This window comes from Zootoca vivipara, chromosome 8, assembly GCF_963506605.1.
Source record: "Zootoca vivipara chromosome 8, rZooViv1.1, whole genome shotgun sequence".
NCBI lineage: Eukaryota > Metazoa > Chordata > Lepidosauria > Squamata > Lacertidae > Zootoca > Zootoca vivipara.
Genome location: NC_083283.1, coordinates 7,219,706 through 7,237,159, shown reverse-complemented (window position 1 = coordinate 7,237,159; position 17,454 = coordinate 7,219,706). Strand labels below are relative to the sequence as shown.

The 17,454-nt window shown below is 44.7% G+C and overlaps 2 protein-coding genes across 3 annotated transcripts in view; both read right to left on the bottom strand.

Moving 5' to 3' along the window:
• Positions 1 to 4,645: 4,645 nt before the first annotated feature.
• On the bottom strand, positions 4,646 to 8,273 carry LOC118090303 (uncharacterized). The gene is given in 3 exon segments (XM_060277591.1): positions 4,646 to 6,712; positions 7,110 to 7,852; positions 7,855 to 8,273. Coding segments are annotated over 2 exon segments (786 nt in total). The 5' UTR covers positions 7,913 to 8,273; the 3' UTR covers positions 4,646 to 6,712; positions 7,110 to 7,124.
• Positions 8,274 to 9,111: 838 nt separating this feature from the next.
• COL22A1 (collagen type XXII alpha 1 chain) overlaps positions 9,112 to 17,454 on the bottom strand; it is a 185,501-nt gene continuing 177,158 nt past the window's right edge. For both annotated transcript variants that reach the window (XM_060277589.1, XM_060277590.1), the window contains exons 63-65: positions 16,933 to 17,115; positions 15,307 to 15,384; positions 9,112 to 14,220 (exon numbers count right to left, since the gene is read on the bottom strand). In XM_060277589.1, coding sequence (XP_060133572.1) covers positions 14,033 to 14,220; positions 15,307 to 15,384; positions 16,933 to 17,115 — 449 coding nt within the window. In that variant the 3' untranslated portion in view covers positions 9,112 to 14,032. The remainder of the gene's footprint in view (positions 14,221 to 15,306; positions 15,385 to 16,932; positions 17,116 to 17,454) is intronic.

Genomic DNA, 17,454 nt, shown 5'->3' with positions numbered 1-17,454 from the left:
TAGGAGAGGATATATTTATTAGAGATTACTCTAACGTCCTCACTTTTGTGAGTTCAGCAGAGTTCATCCCTAGATGCATTAGCGTTTTTTGCTGCTGCATCACACTGTTGACTCATGTTAAGCTTATGGCCTCCTAAGAGGACGAGCCTATGAAGATCTGTTCATCACAATGACTATATGACTCTCCTGTTACAAAAGACAGTATTCCTCTGAATACCAGCTTTTTGGAGCACAATGCCCTGCATATTGAACCACTGTGGGGAACATGATGCTCATTTGATAGGCCCATGACCCATAGTAGCAGTTGGCTGTGTGATACCCAGGCTTTGTACTAGGCGAGCTATGCAAATTTAATATATGGGGCAGTATTAAAAAACAATCCAATATGCACACGGAACTGCAGAGGTAAGACAGGAGTGAAAGTATCTTTTTATCCCTTTGCCTCCTATCTTTCCTCTGCAATGAGTCAATCATCGGAGGAGGTGATTGGCTTGATATCTCTCCTTTCATGTGGGATGGTGCCATTTTGGTCCATACTTGGAAAATGAGTGTGCTGTTGGTCTATGGCAGGCATCCCCAAACTGCAGCCCTCCAGATGTTTTGGCCTACAACTCCCATGATCCCTAGCTAACAGGACCAGTGGTCAGGGAAGATGGGAATTGTAGTCCAAAACATCTGGAGGGCCGAAGTTTGGGGATGCCTGGTCTATGGGATGAGATCCTAATGAACACCTCTCTCCCTTTGGCCTGCAAATGCTGGTAATATAGCATGCATCTCCGTGAATGTGACACTATTAGGTTATTCATCTTTCTTGATGGTATTCAAAGCACCCACCCCATAATGGAAGAGGATGAGTTGAAGAGCTCCTACTCTTAAGTGTTCTTTGTGCAGAAGGCGCTCTCGTTTCATCACACAGATAGTTTCTGAGCGTCTCATCATTTTGCTCCTGGCTCACTTCAATGGGGGAAAGGGAGCCATTGACGTTTTAAAATAGCAAGGGAGGAAGAAAAGGGTGTCAAAGAGATGATGGAGGGAGCTGAGCGGCGTTGGGGGGGGGGCGACTTCTGGAACGCAATGTATGTTGAACCTGAAAAGGAAAGGAAAAAGAATCAAATGGCTATGAGATTTTTAAAAATAATTCTTGAGTGAAAAGGAACAGCGGAAATGGCATGATGGCTCTTTGAGGCTAAGTTTAGAAGGGAACTGAGAGAGAAAAAGAGTAAATCTGGGACACTGGGGTGAGGTGGGGAGAATAACTCAACAAAAACCAGGTCAGTCCCAGTCCTATCAAGTAGAGGCCAGTCAAGAAGTTTGACCAATGATGGGGGGGTGTAAGGAATCTATGCATTACTACTGAGGTCATTTCCAGATAGGGTTGCAGGGTCAGTAACATGCCAGACTCTGAGCTGTTGGGGCCCTAACCTGAGACCTAGGGTCAGTCCCTGGTGATGTCATGGGCCCCAAAGAGGTTGTGCAATAATTTGCACGGACAAAGGTTAATTGGGAGGGAGGGAGAGGAAGGGGAGGCGGTCATACCCATCCCAGAGAGTTAATGCAATAATAATTTGCAGCTGGCTCCTGCTGGGCTGAAGCTTGCAAGCTTTTTTTTGGTGTGCTCTCACTCACCTGGAGATTCAAGTCCCTCCTCCCTCCCCTGCCCCCCCCCAGCCACCTGGAGGAGGTGAAACAAAGCTGGAGACTTCAGGGAAGCCCTGTAGGGTCTGGCAACCCTATTTCCAGATGCCCTGCTGATTGAGCAATCACCATGATATATTTGCAGGGAAGTTTTATGAGATTGTATCAAGCGAGTGCTGCTGCACACTTTACAGTGTGTTTTTTTACCAGCTTCGTTACTGCAAATCATCTGATCCTTGGGGAAAGTGGGTTTGCTGTGCAAGACCTTCTGATCCACTATAGGCGTGCGACCTTATTTGTCTGAAAGCATTGCAGGAAGTCGGACTAGATGACCCTTGAGACCATCAACTATGAAAGCACCTTTAGCGAAACACTAAGCCTGATGTTTCTTTCCTTCCATACTCCTATAGCTGTTTGGTTTGATATCTTAGATCAAAATACATTGGTCTACCATCACAGCATAAATGATGAAGTCGTTTAGACCAGTGTTTCTCAACCAGTGTGCCTCCAGATGTTTTGGGACTACAACTCCCATCATTCCTGACCACTGGTCTTGCTAGCTAGGGATGATGGGAGTTGTAGTCCCAAAACATCTAGAGGCACACTGGTTGAGAAACACTGGTTTAGACACAGGAAGCAACTTTTGTCAGCTTCTAAGCCAATCAGCACTGCTAGATTCAGAAAAAATCACTGCCAGTGAAATTCGGGACATTGGAGGGCAAAGAAAAAAAGGGTTCTTCCTGGCCATCTTCCCATATGTTGGCTGAGGCATTGAAGCAAACCTCATTGGATGTGTCTGTAAGAAGAGTGCCAAATAAGCAATGTAGTCTCATCACACAACTTCTTCTTTTGGATACACAAACGTATTGTCGAAACAAAATAAAAAAAATCCTTCCAGCAGCACCTTACAGACCAAGTATGTTTGCCATTGGTATGAGCTTTCATGTGCATGCACACTTCAGTATCTGAAGAAGTGTGCATGCACACGAAAGCTCACACCAATGACAAACTTACTTGGTCTCTAAGGTGCTGCTGGAAGGAATTTTTTTATTTTGTTTCGACTACACCAGACCAACACCTACCTGTAACTAAACGTATTGTCCAAAGCTTTATAAAGAAGAATCCTTTCAGCAGGTGCCCCCATTCCTCTTCAGGTCCCCGTGCCTTTAAGAACCCAACAGCAGAGATGGATTTAGGGGAGCACAACCAGTTTGGGAGCACAACTCGGTTTGCTGAGCTAAGAGGGCACCACAGGAAGTGGTGGCGCCAAATTTTGGCATTGTATAGGACCATAGCTGCCAAGTTTTCCCTTTTCTCGCGAGGAAGCCTATTCAGCAAAAGGGAAAATCCCTTTAAAAAAGGGATAACTTGGCAGCTATGTATAGGACGCCACTGAAATTTTAAAGCCCAAAGTCTGCCACTTCCTGAAATAGGCAGTGGCTCAATAACGGAAAGGTCTGTGTGTTCCTTGATATTTTGCTGTCATATAACCATTAAAAGGCCTATTAGCCCTGCCAGAAAGAACGAATGAATAAATACACGAAGGAGTGAGCTAAAACCCCTGCTCCGTGATTTGGGAGCCTGACACTTTAAGTGGCAACCCGCGGCGTAAATTGCTCCAGAGTAGTTAAAGGAAGCTCTGTGCAACTCACTCAGATTGTCGGCGGGCTGCAGGTTAAGACTTTTCACCAGCCGTGGACCAAAAGTTGAAATAAACAAGAGGGAACAAACACAGGATAACCGAGAGAAGATTAGATTTTAATGTTGTGACAGCACCTCGAGTTAATATTTGCTTTGTGTAATGGTGCAATTAAGATATATAAGGCATGGTTATGTCCTCATCTTTCAACATCCAGGTCTTGTAGGCCTGAGGCAAAAGGACTCTGCAAACATTCAGGGTGGAAGGAGGGAGAGAGAACAGTGGAAAGAAGCATGCTTATTGGGCAGCCTGGGAAGGACGGCCAAATGTTTCATTGTTGGTGCTAGGCCTGTACCACATGCTTCCTTCTGGAAACGGTGGTGTGGGGTGTGTGTGTAGGGGGGAGAGACTTCATTCCCCTCCTAATCACCAGTTGTAACAGCAACAGGCCGCTCTTGGGATTAGGGTGAGCTGTGAGGGGAGAAGGGAGTTGGAGATGAACTGTGGAGAAGAGGAGACTTTGGGGTGAACAGTGAGAAGGGTGGATTGGCCACAAGGTGCAGGGTTTTGCTGGTAGGCTGGGATGGGGGAGTCGAAGGAGCTATGAGGGGAGCAACGCAAGCATGGATGGCAGCCCCTATTCTATACCTGTGTATCTATGTATCTATCTATGTCAGTGGCTCCCAATTAGCTCAATACTGTGGACTCCCTGTTTCTTAAATTCCAAGCCACTGAACCCCTCCTTTTGAAAATGTTGGTATCTCCGAGGTAGTCTTTATTATGTGAATGATGCCACCACCATACCTTGCAATTGTATGCCCCCTCCCCCAAGTGGGGTGTCGTAGACAGCTGGCAGGTATGTGTCATGGAACCCTTGGGTGGGGTCCATAGAGCCCCCCCCCCAATTGGAAAGCACTGATCTAGATATTGGGCACATTTAGGTTTCTGCCTAAACACTCAAATGCTGTATCTGTGGAGAGGGGCAAGATTGTGCAAGCAATTCGCATCCCAGACATTTGCCATATACTCCATCCTGTGCCCGCTACCCTTCCCCATGCTCTACAGGGAGGGCCTACAGGGGGCTTCTACTGACAATTTCCTTGAGTGCAAGTAGGGAGGGCTGGTGCTAGGGTTTTTTGCACCCTAGGCGAGATCACCTGGCACCGCCCCCCATTAATAAAAAATAAAATAAAAATTAAAAATAAAATAAAAAACAGCTGAGAGGCGCGACGAGGTGGCCCCAGGGACATCTCCATTCTCCATGGCTGGCTGTGGGGCGGGTGGAGAGAAAGCCAGCCAAACTCTGTGCGCGGTTCTGGGGCTTTCCGCCCGCCCGCCCCACAGCCAGCTGGCTAGAAGGGATGTCTCTCTTCTCCTTGACTGGCTGTGGCAGCAGCGGGGGGCAGCGGGGGGGCAGGCTAGTTTGCCTAAATGGATGCACCGGCCCTGCAAGTAGGACACTTTGGGCAAGCGGGAAGCCTACTTTAGCAGTGTCCTTGATTCTACTTCAGTACAAAGCAACGCTGGCTCCTGACTGTGGACAAAAAGGTGTCATCCCGCCCTCTCCCCATTCTCCACTGGTGGTCCCTCTGAGCTTACACGGCAGCAGGCAACACAAGCGGTGCAAAGAGGATGGAATTGCTGGGCCCAGGCAACATTTTAACTGCTTACAATTTACCCCGTATAGCATCCGTCTCGATCATGGTGGGAAATTAAAATAGCAGGCAGACCTAACTGTCTGGGCACTGCTCAGCATGCTGGATCAAAACTTGGCTTTTAAAATTCATGAGCCATAACCTGCTGGGACAGAGGACAGCTGCTGTCCACCAGAGGTGCCTACATGGGTGACCTAAATAGAGATGCTGCAACCTCATTCTGCCCCACAGATTCAGACACAGGCTACCTACCTGCTGCTTACTAATAGTAAGGGTTAAGAATGTTGCAATTAGAAAGTTTCTATTACCATCTGCAGAGCTTATTCCCCCAAACATGGCAGTATTGCACAGTTGCTGTTGTTGTTATTTAATATTATATATATTTACTGCTTAATGGCAAAATTGTTTTCTATGTGATTTACAGGAATAAAAATCCATTAAACAAACATTAAAATATAAACATTTATACTTACAATATGTAATAAACAATTACATCTTCCTTTTCTTCATCATCATCAACAACATTTTAACTTGAATGCCACTTAATGCCGAAACATAATTCTAAGTGGTTTGTATTAAAACCAATTACAAGAAGCATTAGGATATAGATATCCAGAATTATAATCTACAGTGTTACCTCTACTTACGAATTTAATGTGTTCCAAATGCACATTCGTAAGTCGAAAAAAATTGTAAGTCGAATCCCATAGGAATGCATTGGGAGAAAAAAATTCGTAAGTAGAAGCAACCTTATCTAAAAATTCGTAAGTAGAAAAAATCCTATCTAAACCGCATCCAAGATGGCGGACGGAGCTCCATTCGTAAGTAGAAACATTCGTAAGTAGGGTTATTCGTAAGTAGAAGCACCACTGTACATTAAAATAAAAATAAAAATGCCTGGCTTACTGCTAAGAGAGCAATCCTTTTCACAAGAAGCCAATGTATATCAATCTGGTGTAAAGTTACACCAGAGAAGTGTTGCTACTGCTGACTGAGGCAAAGGGAAGCCTGGCAAAAGGAAAATAACCCTTTAAAATAGTGCTGGCGTTACACCATCCATTTTGATGGCTTAGTTTACACCGGGGTGCCAGGTCACGTGCTCAGCTTAAGTCCTGCCCCTCCCCAGTTCTATTTCCCCAGAATTGGGTTGCCATATTTTGAAGAGCAAAAAAGAGGATGCTATGATGACTCTTATTTTAAAAACCCCATCTATGTGTAGGCTGTAGAGGCTGTAATATGTTGCTGAGGGGGGTAGGAGAAGAGAAGAGAAGAGGAAAAAGAGGACGTGTCCTGGAAAAAGAGGGCACATAGCAACCCTACCAGAATACCCTCTTTTCAGGGCTTACACCAGTTTCAGATCAGCCAGGTTTGGCTCATCCAGCTGCATGCTGTATGGGTGGGGTGCAAGGATGCAGGATTTAAGCCAGCATAGCCCAGCTGCATCATGGACCTCTCAGCTCAGCAAGAGATCATCTAGATCCTAACCTGCTCCTCCTGGTAGATCTTGCTAGGAGGGTGCTCCTTAGGTCGTTTGCAGCAATAAAAACCAATTATACAAGCCTCAAGGTATAAATATCCATAATTAAAACACACAATAAAACAACCTAATTAAAATATTAAAAATATATAACCATAATTAGAACATATGCAATGCAAATTCAGAGCCAATGCATAGGACACATTGCAATGAACCACTTGAAAATGAGAAACATTTTTCCAGCGGAGATAGGATCCTGGTGGCATCAGAGCATGATTGCGTAGCATAGATCCTACCCTACACAATCTGGATGGGATGAGATCAAAAGATGGATTTAGGAACTTTTAATTCAACAGGAAAATTCATCAGCATTTTCTTTTAATTTCTTCTAAAGTACACATTTGTATGCAATTTCCCCCAATATGCACATTTTTTTTTGCAAAGCAATTTTGCCCAATATAATGCATTTCCTCGTATAATGCATTTTTGGATGTCATTTTTATGAAGGTGTGCATTTCTATGCATACTCAAATCCAAAATATGTATATTTTTTTTAAAAAAAATGCATTACTTTGCTGGAAAACTGCAGTATAAAATCTGGAGAAGTGTGAATTCCAATGATGGCTGCCAAGTATTGTTAAGAGGAAGTGCAAATCAGATACGCTTCCCTGTAAACGTTAACTTCTCTCTCACCTCTACTTACCCTACACATAGATTTCTATCCCCTTAAGGAGGCAAAATACTCTCTGATCACAACAGGTCCTCCACTGCACACTTCAGGAGGTGGTTGCACCAAAGGATTCCCTTCAAAACTGCAGGAACAGTAATTTGAACCCCAGTCCAAGTTTACCAGCTGACCAAAGTTTGATGGGAGAGCCTTGAGGTTGTTCTGTCCTAGCCAGAGAGTCTTCAAGGTCTTTAAGGAACAGACTCCCCTTGGCAGATGCCTGAGAGAATTGAAAAGCAGCAGCAGCGTTTCCAGTTTCTGCAGCTGCTTAATGGTGTCAGGGATGGTGCTGATGTGGTTATCAGTAGCATCTAAGAAAACCAGGTTCCTCAGCTGACAAACAGGTGTAGGGAGCTCTGCCAGGCTGTTGTTTGCCAAATGGAGGCTATGGAGCTTCTGGAGCCCTCCTATTTCCTCAGGCAGAGAGGTTATGCTGTTGTTGCTGAGGGTGAGCCTCTCCAGCTTGCCTAAGGAGCCTATCTCAGCAGGGACCTCTTTCAGGTTGTTGGAGTCCAGGTAGAGCAAGGCCAGGTTTTGCAAGTGGCCAATCTCATGAGGGACGAGATCCATCCTGTACCTCAGGCAGCTCTCTCGTTCCGGAGTCATCTCCAAAACTCGCAATCCTTGCAGTGCAAAGATCTGGCGAGGCACTGACATCAAATCTTTGCCTTCCAGTTTGAGTTTTTTCCCACCTTTGTACTGAGGGTCACATTCCGTTGGCATTTCCATTGCTGGTCAGCATAGAGTAGGGGCAGAGGGAAGTTGCCGACTAGTTTCATCCTCCTCCTTGGTGAAACAAGAGGAAAAGGGTCATGGTTCAACGCCAGCTGCTTTGGAGACTTCCCTCAGCCTGGCTGTCAGTCCATCTGAATTCCTCCTCCTTGTAAATACAGAGAGCTTCCAGGTTGCTCAGCTACATCTGGCAGGTAAACACTTGCGTCTCTGGAGAGCAAAAACTTCCTCATCTTTTGTGCAGCTCTTGACAGAAAGTACACAGCCCAGCCCACACTGTTTTCTTTACTTAAGCAAAGCCAACTTCTATTTCAATGTAAACTGAAACTACAGTTCTGTGCTATTGATTAGCTTCACCATATGCCAGCCCTCACCTGTTACAACCTGCTTTTCTTTCCTTTTGCAGTCTGACGTTTTGCAGTTGCTTTCACCTGATTCAAAAGGCATTGATATCATTGGGAATGTCGGTGATGCAAGATGGCTGTCTTCTTCCTCCAGTAAAATAAAAAAAATTCTTCAGTAGCACCTTAAAGACCAACTAAGTTTTTATTTTGGTATGAGCTTTCGTGTGCATGCACACTTCTTCAGATACGCTGAAACAGAAGTGCCAGACCCTTATGTATATTCAGAGGGTGGTGGGGTGGGTGGGAATGGGTGATGGGCTGATAGGATAAGAGGTAAGAATCCTTTGTAGGAATAGGATTATTATCTCATTATTCTCAATAGAATACATAGGATTCTTATCTCATTATGCTTGATCAAGCTTTCTTTAGCACATCAGCCCTTGCTTTTTCCCCACAGGACCTATTGCAGTCATCAGCAGTCGTTAACAGCCATCAACAGGTTTACCACTCCTATCAGCCCATCACCCATTCCCACCCACCCCCACCACCCTCTGAATATACATAAGGGTCTGGCTCTTCTGTTTCAGTGTATCTGAAGAAGTGTGCATGCACACGAAAGCTCATACCAAAATAAAAACTTAGTTGGTCTTTAAGGTGCTACTGAAGGAATTTTTTTATTTTGCTTTGACTCGGACCAACACGGCTACCTACCTGTAACTTCTTCCTCCAGTGGTCTCTACATCCAAGTGTCCCTATTTTCCAGGGATGGCCCTGGATTTGCAGAAGCCGTCCCAGTTTTTTATTTGATTCTGGAATGTCCCGCTTTTCCTTAGGACGTCCCTATTTTCACCAGAGAAATGTTGGAGGATATGACATCATCCTTTGTTGTTGTTGTTGTTGTTGCTGCTGCTGCTGTTATTTAACCCTATGTTCCTTTAACCCTAAGTTCCTATGGTGGATTGTGATAATTAAAATGGTAAAAACAGTTTGGAATGACTTTGAATCATATAAGCACGTATTTTTAAGGTGGGACTTAAAAGTATACACCTCAGCTGCAAATGCCAGGGAAAAGAGGTGTGTTTCCAGCATTCATCAAAAGCTGCATAATGAAGATGCCCTTTCCTAGGTTGCTACCTCCAGAGCTTTTAAGGGTGGTGGAACAACTAAGAAGGCTTGCCTCTGCCTATTTTAACACCGAAGGGGGTCTGTAGTGAAGGAGGTGTGAGCTCCTTGAAATGGGCCTGGAAATGAACTGGTAACCAATACAGCTGTTTTGAAACAGGGTTTATGTGAGAGTGGAACATAATCTGGCTACTGCATTTTGAAACAATTGAGGTTTTCGAGTCATCTTCAAGGGCAGGCCCATGCTGAGCGCATTGCAACAGTATGCTTACTATATAATGCTGAGTGTCAAAATAGGCTTCTAAGAAGTTTGCAAGGACAAAGGACAGTTACACAACCATTAGAATATAAACCTCTATAATATAATCCTCTCAATACATTAAAATAGAAACATTCATAATAATAAAAAATGCAATGAAAACCATTCCTTGAAAACATAGCAATTAAAACTCGGGACTTAGGTGGAGAGATAAGTTGAATGTCTGTGTCACCGAATGTGTATTTAACAATATATGAAATATTTCATTTAGCAAGTTACAAAGGCTGGATTTTATTAGCAAGGATGGACAAATACATCAATATCGGCTTCTGATTTTTCAAACCTTAAGTTCCATTGGGCCCAGTGACATATCCATTTGTGAATTTTTTTCTCTTTAAAAATGTGTGCATGGAAATAAATAAGCATTTTTGTGTGCTTGCCTCTGGTAGCCTACCCATAAAGATAAATGGTGCTTTTTTGGAATATTTAATTTTATTAAATAATGCAAAATAACATGTATATACATTATAGCCTGAAATTATTCTGAGAGGAAAGGGTTTCAGATGCCTGCAATCTATTGTGCCAGAAATTCAGCACAGCGCACAAATGCAATGGGCACGTGGGTGGGAAAGGGTTTAATAATTGCACTGAAAACAGCAGCCACCACCTTAGTCAAATAGGACCATAAGGCAGTGTTGCAAAAGGAACCGTTTACAAAGGACAGGGAACAAAAACTCATCACCAGCAAAATGCCCCCCATCCCCAATATTTAGTCCAACAAGAAAGAGACAAAGCTGCAAATCAAACTCTCTTCTTAAAACATTTTGGCTAAGATATTTATTTGCCAGCAAAATACTTCTGAGATTTCTCCTTCAGAGACAACACAGGCATCATAATTATCTGGAATAGAGCCTGCTTGCTACAATCACAATAATTTAGACACTCCACAGATTATACTGTTTCATTTTTCAAAAAAAAAATGAAAGCACTGATGCCGTAAAACCCACATAAAAATAGCACCTTTAAAAATATATAAATAACATTTGTCTTTAACACTGAATCAACAGCACAGTCTAAGAGCTTCTTCCATTGAAATGATGAACTTATTGCATGGACTTGTTGCCTGCTCCTCCACCACCACTCTATCTATTGTACTTGGCTGCTTCAGAATCCACTTAACAAAGGGGAAAACGAAAGCTCAACCACATGGCTGCCCCTTGGCTACTTTAATTTTGGCAAAGAAAACATTTGTAAACAAGAAGACAATGGGTGTCAAACAGTATTTGTGAGATTTGTGCCATGGCATAGCCATGTGAGCTCAAAGCTCCATTATAGAACATCCACTTTGCATGCATGAGGTTTCAGATTCAGTATTTCCAGTTTATTTATTCAAAAAGGATCATAGGTACCCAAACTGGGAATTATTATCTGCCTGCAGTGGGGCTTTGGTGAGCTGGCAGTCAGAATTTAATGGATCAAGTAGCATTGCATCTTCCTAGCGCTGTGGAGCTGATCTGGCAGAGTCCATGGGAGGATTTCCGATTGACTAGCTTCTCTCAGCATCCCGGATGCAATCCTGATTGCAGTGCCCCAGCCTAAGGATGTTCTGATCCCACACAGGCAGTTCTTAGGTTGATTCCAGCATTGGAATTCAACTTCGTCCCTGGGAATGGTTTCCTCTACCAACCACAACCACCCACCCAGCTAAATTAATGCCAGCTATTTCACTGCTTTACATGCTCTACAACAGGCACCCCCAAACTGCGGCCCTCCAGATGTTTTGGCCTACAACTCCCATGATCCCTAGCTAACAGGACCAGTGGTCAGGGGTGATGGGAATTGTAGTCCAAAACATCTGGAGGGCCGAAGTTTGGGGATGCCTGCTCCACAAGGACCTGGATTCAGACACCAGGCCCATTGGCAGACCAACTCGGCATTACAAAGATGTCTGCAAGCATAACATGAAGGTTGGCAACTTCATCCCCACCATGTGGGAATCCCTCGCAGAAGACCACAGTGCCTGGAGACAGACAGGTTGTGTATCCATAGCAGTGACCAGAGGAGGAATGACCACAGGAGGGGTGCAGAGAGAAGAAGCCATGGTGCATCTGCAACACCACAACCCAACACTTTCCTTTTCCCCAGCTGCAACAAAACATGTCTCTCCTGTATCGGTCTCAACACCCACAGCAGGCTCTGCAACCTTCTGACAGCTTGACTCCTCCATTGTCTCCCAAGACAGATGGGCGCCAACAATTTCACTTCTTCAGGAAAATCTTCCAATATGCTGTGGTATGTGATATTAAAGACACAGTCCTAACATCCCAAGTTCATTCTTCGAGGATCACAGGTAGGACTGAAGTGGGACTGACTTCTGAGCAAACAGGTCAAGGATTGCACTATTAAAATGTTATTTTCAGCTCACAAATTAACCAATTTACAGTGTTACCCACCCAGCCACCCTGAGCCTTTGGGACTTGAGCCAAATCAAGGAACTAGTAATCAAAAAATTGGGTTTGGACTGATACATTTTGCTAAAGAAGCAAATACTTGTCACATATATTTCCCTCACTTTTATGTATTATTTATTTTATTATTTATTGAATTCATATACTGCCCTATACCCGAAGGTCTCAGGGCGGTTTAAAGAAAATGACTTTTCCTCTGTCATTTTGTTTAATAATGACCGGATGCAGGTGTGCTGGGGACACTCGGATGAAAATAAAGAATAAATATTTAGGAGATGATGCGTCCAAGGACAGATTTTCAGCTACAGACCTGATTCTTTGATTCATGGGCCATTGCTTAATCATTGGAAAATGGAAGTGGTACAGAAGAACAGAGGGGAAAGTGGTAATTTACTCCCCCTTCTCCTGCCAGCCACTTTCCCTTCACCCCCAGCTGAAACCTTCAGATGTGGTGAGAAAAGCAGGTGGCCAGGGAGGAGTGTTTGGGAAGGTGAATGGGCAGGTGAAAAGCCAAAGGCCTGTAAGGGGAAGGGCTGTAGATCAGATGGCAGAACATTTGCACTGCATGTAGAAGGTTCAAGGTTCAATGCCTGATGGCATCTTCCGGGACAGGCTCCCTGTCTGAAATGGTGACCTGCTACCAGCCACCGTAGACAATTCTAAGCAAGATGGACCAATGGCGAGACTTGATAGAAGTCAGGTTCCCATGTCCACATTTAATTAGATCCTATATTCAAATCCATGAAGACTAGAGTCTTATTTTATTTTTAGGGGAAGGGCTCAGTGACAGAGGAACTCTTTTGCATGCAGGTAGCAGGGTCAGTCCCAGTTTGTGCTGGGACAGACTCCTGATGGAAATGTCGGAGAGCTGTTCCCCGACAGAGTAAGCAATACTGCCTAGATCAGGGGCCCCCAAACTAAGGCCCGGGGGCTGGATGCGGCCCAATCGCCTTCTAAATCCGGCCCATGGACAGTCTGGGAATCAGCATGTTTTTAACATGAGTAGAATGTGTCCTTTTATTTAAAATGCATCTCTGGGTTATTTGTGGGGCATAGGAATCCGTTCATATATTTTTTTTCAAAATATAGTCCGGCCCCCACAAGGTCTGAGGAGGTCTGAGGGACAGTAGACCGGCCCCCTGCTGAAAAAGTTTGCTGACCCCTGGCATAGATGGACCAAGGAGCATGCAAGGCTCCTATTGACAATCTTATATGCAAATTGTGAGATATATACAATATATAGATTATATATACAATATAATCTAGTACACTGCATCCATGGTTTGTAAAGTGGGTATATTCCCTGGGCCGATCTCCCTCTATCATACCGTTTAATATTAGCAAGTCCCTTGGGCTAAAAAAAAGCCCTGAAGAAATTACATCTATGACCTTTAGACAAACAGGAGGTATCTCCAGCTATGTAAATACCTGGTTGTCAAAACTGATTGTAATGGGTGTACAAATTTACATCATTGCTCCTAATCTCCCCCTGCCACTTACAACTTATCCAGCCAGAATCCTCTTTCTGTCACATTGTTCAGTTCCAGGTCTCTACTGTATCCCTAGCTTGGCCTTCAGAGATGATAATAATAAGAATAAAAATAAAAATAAAAATCAACAGCCAAAATGTCTTCCTTTTCAGCTCTAACATGGATTCATTCTATACTTCATTGACAATATTTATATATATATTTTAAAAAAAACCTTCTTTAAAAAAAAAAGTTTGAATTTGTCCTGATATTAGAGAAAAGAAAAGCAAAACAAAGAACACTTTTCACCTCATAAAAGAATAGCGATTTATAACTTCTTATTTATGATAAACTTGACCGACCGGCAGCATTGGATGGTTTTAATAGTCTACAAGGCCTCAGAAACAGAAGCAGGAAAAAGAGGTGAGACCTCCCACCTTCCTTGCTTCCTTCAAGTTTCAGACGTAGGTCCATAGGAGGTCCGTGGGCTTTGGGGCCTTGCCTTCTAGGGCCCCTTGACGTTGCTGGGCCTGGCAGCCAGGCTTGCATAGTAAGCACACTGAGAGGGGTCACATTGTCCATTGGCTCCTGGTGGCCCCTGGGGACCCATCAGTCCAGGAACGCCCGCTTCACCCTGGGGGCCTGGCGATCCTGGCATCCCATCTTTGCCATAGCCAGGTTCACCCGGGACACCTAGGGAACAAAGCATTGTGGGTAAGCATCACTGCCACGTTGCTGCCAGTCTGACCAAATAGTGCTGGTGATTGGATGGTCAGGCCTCAGGAAAAGGCAGCTTCACCTGCAAAATGAGCTGTTGCCTAAAGGTGGTTGAAAAACAAAGCTGGACCAAAGCCACCCATGGCAGCATCTTCACAGTGAAAACTCAGGTGGGTACCAGATGCATAGCTGCCAAGTTCCGGCCTGAGAAATAAGGGACTGGACCAGAAATAGAGCTGCCGCCATTTTGGAACTGGGCGGAGCATGCTCAGAAGCTACTTTTGATGCTGCTCTGCCCTGTTCCAAAATGGCTGCCGCACCAGAAGTCGCGCTGCAGCCATTTTGGAACTGGGCAAAGCAGCATCAAAAGTCGCTTCTGAGCATGCTCCGCCCAGTTCCAAAATGGTCGCCACACCAGAATAAACTGGGGGAAAACAAAACAAAAAATCTGTTTTTTCGGCTGGGGACAGCTGGAAAAACGGGGGTTTCCCGGGGAATACGGGAGACCTGGCAGCTATGACCAGATGGCCCATCCCAGATAAGGAAGGCACATGTGTGATAGTAAACTTTTTCACTGACAAGAGAAACACCCACCACAGCTTCTACAGTGCTCTGGACACACACAGAGACACACTTCCAGCCTCTAGGCAGCTGTCCACAGGCCTGGGCCTTGTAGAGCAATTGCAGCAACAAGGACCACCCACCCCCTCTGCTGGCTTATATACCCTCCCTTGACAGGTTGTGCTCCTGCAAACTGAGACTTCTCCTGCTTGGCAGTCACTGCTGCTCTTCCCACTTCAAGTCCCTCCTGGTTCTAGGAGACAGCGGGGACAGGGGAAGATGTGGAGTTTACTGACCCATCTGTTGACTGTGCCTTCCTCTGTCTCAGACTGCCCTAACTCTCTTCCCCTCCCTTGGCTCTTGCGTTGCAGGCAGTCTCAAGCTCCATAAATTACTAGTCCCCTCTCCTGGTCCCCTGCCTCTGCCCCACACTTTTTGGAATCCTGCCAGTCCCTGACAATTCTATCATGCCAAGTCAGATCTGGTCATCCCTTCACTCACCTGGAATTCCCGGGGGACCAATTTCTCCCCTCTGGCCAATACCAGTATCTCCTTTGTCTCCTTTGTCTCCTCTCTCACCTGGTGGGGAGAACGAAACAAAATTTGACCAGCAGAGTTCAGAAGATAAAAAGGAAGAGGAACCTGACTAGGACCCATTTTATTCTTATTCTAGTCTCCAGCATGTTAACCATTCTCCACTCTGTTCTATAATGAGCTAAAAGCTTTTGGACTTAAAAAGAAACAAATACTTGTCTTTATGAGGTTTATACTTTCCTGTTGTTAAAAATGGACAATAAGAGAGTAATCCTATACAGTAAGCCCCATTGAGCTTGATTGCACTTACGTCCATGTACTGTATACATTTTAGGGTGTGAGAATGCCATGGCATAGCAAGGAAATAATGCCCTGCCGGGCATCTTCAGGAGAAGAAAAGGCTAAGGAGTAAACCCTACACAAATATGGACTGAAGTCCCTAAGACAGTTGGATGGCATCTTCCATGCCTCCTTCTGGAAGTCCAACCTGCTGGGAGCCAGATGGCCTGACAGGCTTCATAAGAACTGCTGCTTCTGCTGCCCAGCAAGGACTGGGGTATGTGCGGGTGGCGCTGTGGTCTAAACCACTGAGCCCTCTTGGACTTGCTGATCAGAAGGTCAGCGGTTCAAATCCGCACAACGGGGTGAGCTGCTGTTGCTCTGTCCCAGGTTCTGCCTACCTAGCAGTTCGAAAGCATGGCAGTGCAAGTAGATAAATAGGAAGGTAAACGGTGTTTCCATGCACTCTGGTTTCCATCATGGTGTTCTGTTATGTCAGAAGTGGTTTAGTCATGCTGGCCACATGACCCAGAAAGTGGTCTGTGGACAAATGCTGGCTCCTTTGGCCTGAAAGCGAGATGAGCACCACAACCCCATAGTCGCCTTTGACTGGACTTAACCATCCAGGGGATCTTTACCCTTTTGCCTTATTTGGGGGAAAGTTTTGTCAGGAGTGTTTGCTGTTATTGATATTATTATTTTTGTATCTTTATTTTTATGTGGAAATTGTTCAGTTTGGTTATGTAGTTTTTGATGTGTCTTATTTATTTTTATGAATACTTTGCTATGTTTGTAACTACAAATCTTTACATATTGTAAGCTGCTTTTAGCACTGTTTTAACTGTGGAAAGGCAGCATACAAATAAAATGATGATGATGATGGCAACACCTGCAGCCAAGCTGGTGCCAAACTTATTGCTCTGCTTTCCTCTTGACCACCATCAGCAAGGCTGAGAGGGGGTCTTGGAGTCTGGGCAGCCCAGGACCTCCATACACACTGCCCAGGCTTGTGCTCCAGGGAGGTCACTTAGGTGCTGCTAAGAATGCAGGAAGCAGCAGTTATGTGTTACTGGTCTCTGCAGCCACAGCAGGCGCTGTGATTCTCCAGTGGGTTGACTTCACTCCTGGAGTCTTATCAAAACAGACAGGTGGCAAGAACACCTTGTTATTCCAAGATTGACCTAGCTTTAGAATGTCAATATGCATCATTTCCTGCTGCAGAAACTCTCTTCTTGTTCCAACTGTTTGCAAATATTCATTCTGAGTTCTCCATCTCAGCCCAATGGCTGCTCACCATATTTAAGGCTCACTCACCTTTGGGGCCCATCGGTCCTGCTGGTCCTTCTGAACCAGGCTGTCCAGGCCTGCCAGGTTCTCCTGCAGGGCCTCCTCTGCCTGGAGGGCCTTCCTTACCAGGTTCTCCTGGAGGGCCTGGTCTACCTTGAGGTGCTTTGATGTGGGCTGGCTGCATCTGGCTTATGAGGTAGGGCAGTCTGGCTGCAGGAAAACAGAGAGAATATTATTATGCATGGGGGTCTGGAAAAAGAAGGGGAAATGTTGGAGCCAATGACCAGAGAAATAACTTCCTGCAAGCCTTCCTTACCCCTATAAGCTGTTCCCCGAATGCTTATCTAAGAAATCCTTGGGGCTCCTGAACAAAACCTCATTCTACATTTTTGTCCTTAGTCATTTTACGATGCAGTATAAATTGGGCTCTTGATACTCAGCTTAATATTGTGTTTCATTTTCAAAATTGTCCACCAGGAAAGCTTAATTCAGTGACCTGTAGATATTTGAAATAGTTCCCCTGTTTTTCATTATTTAGTTTGATTTTGA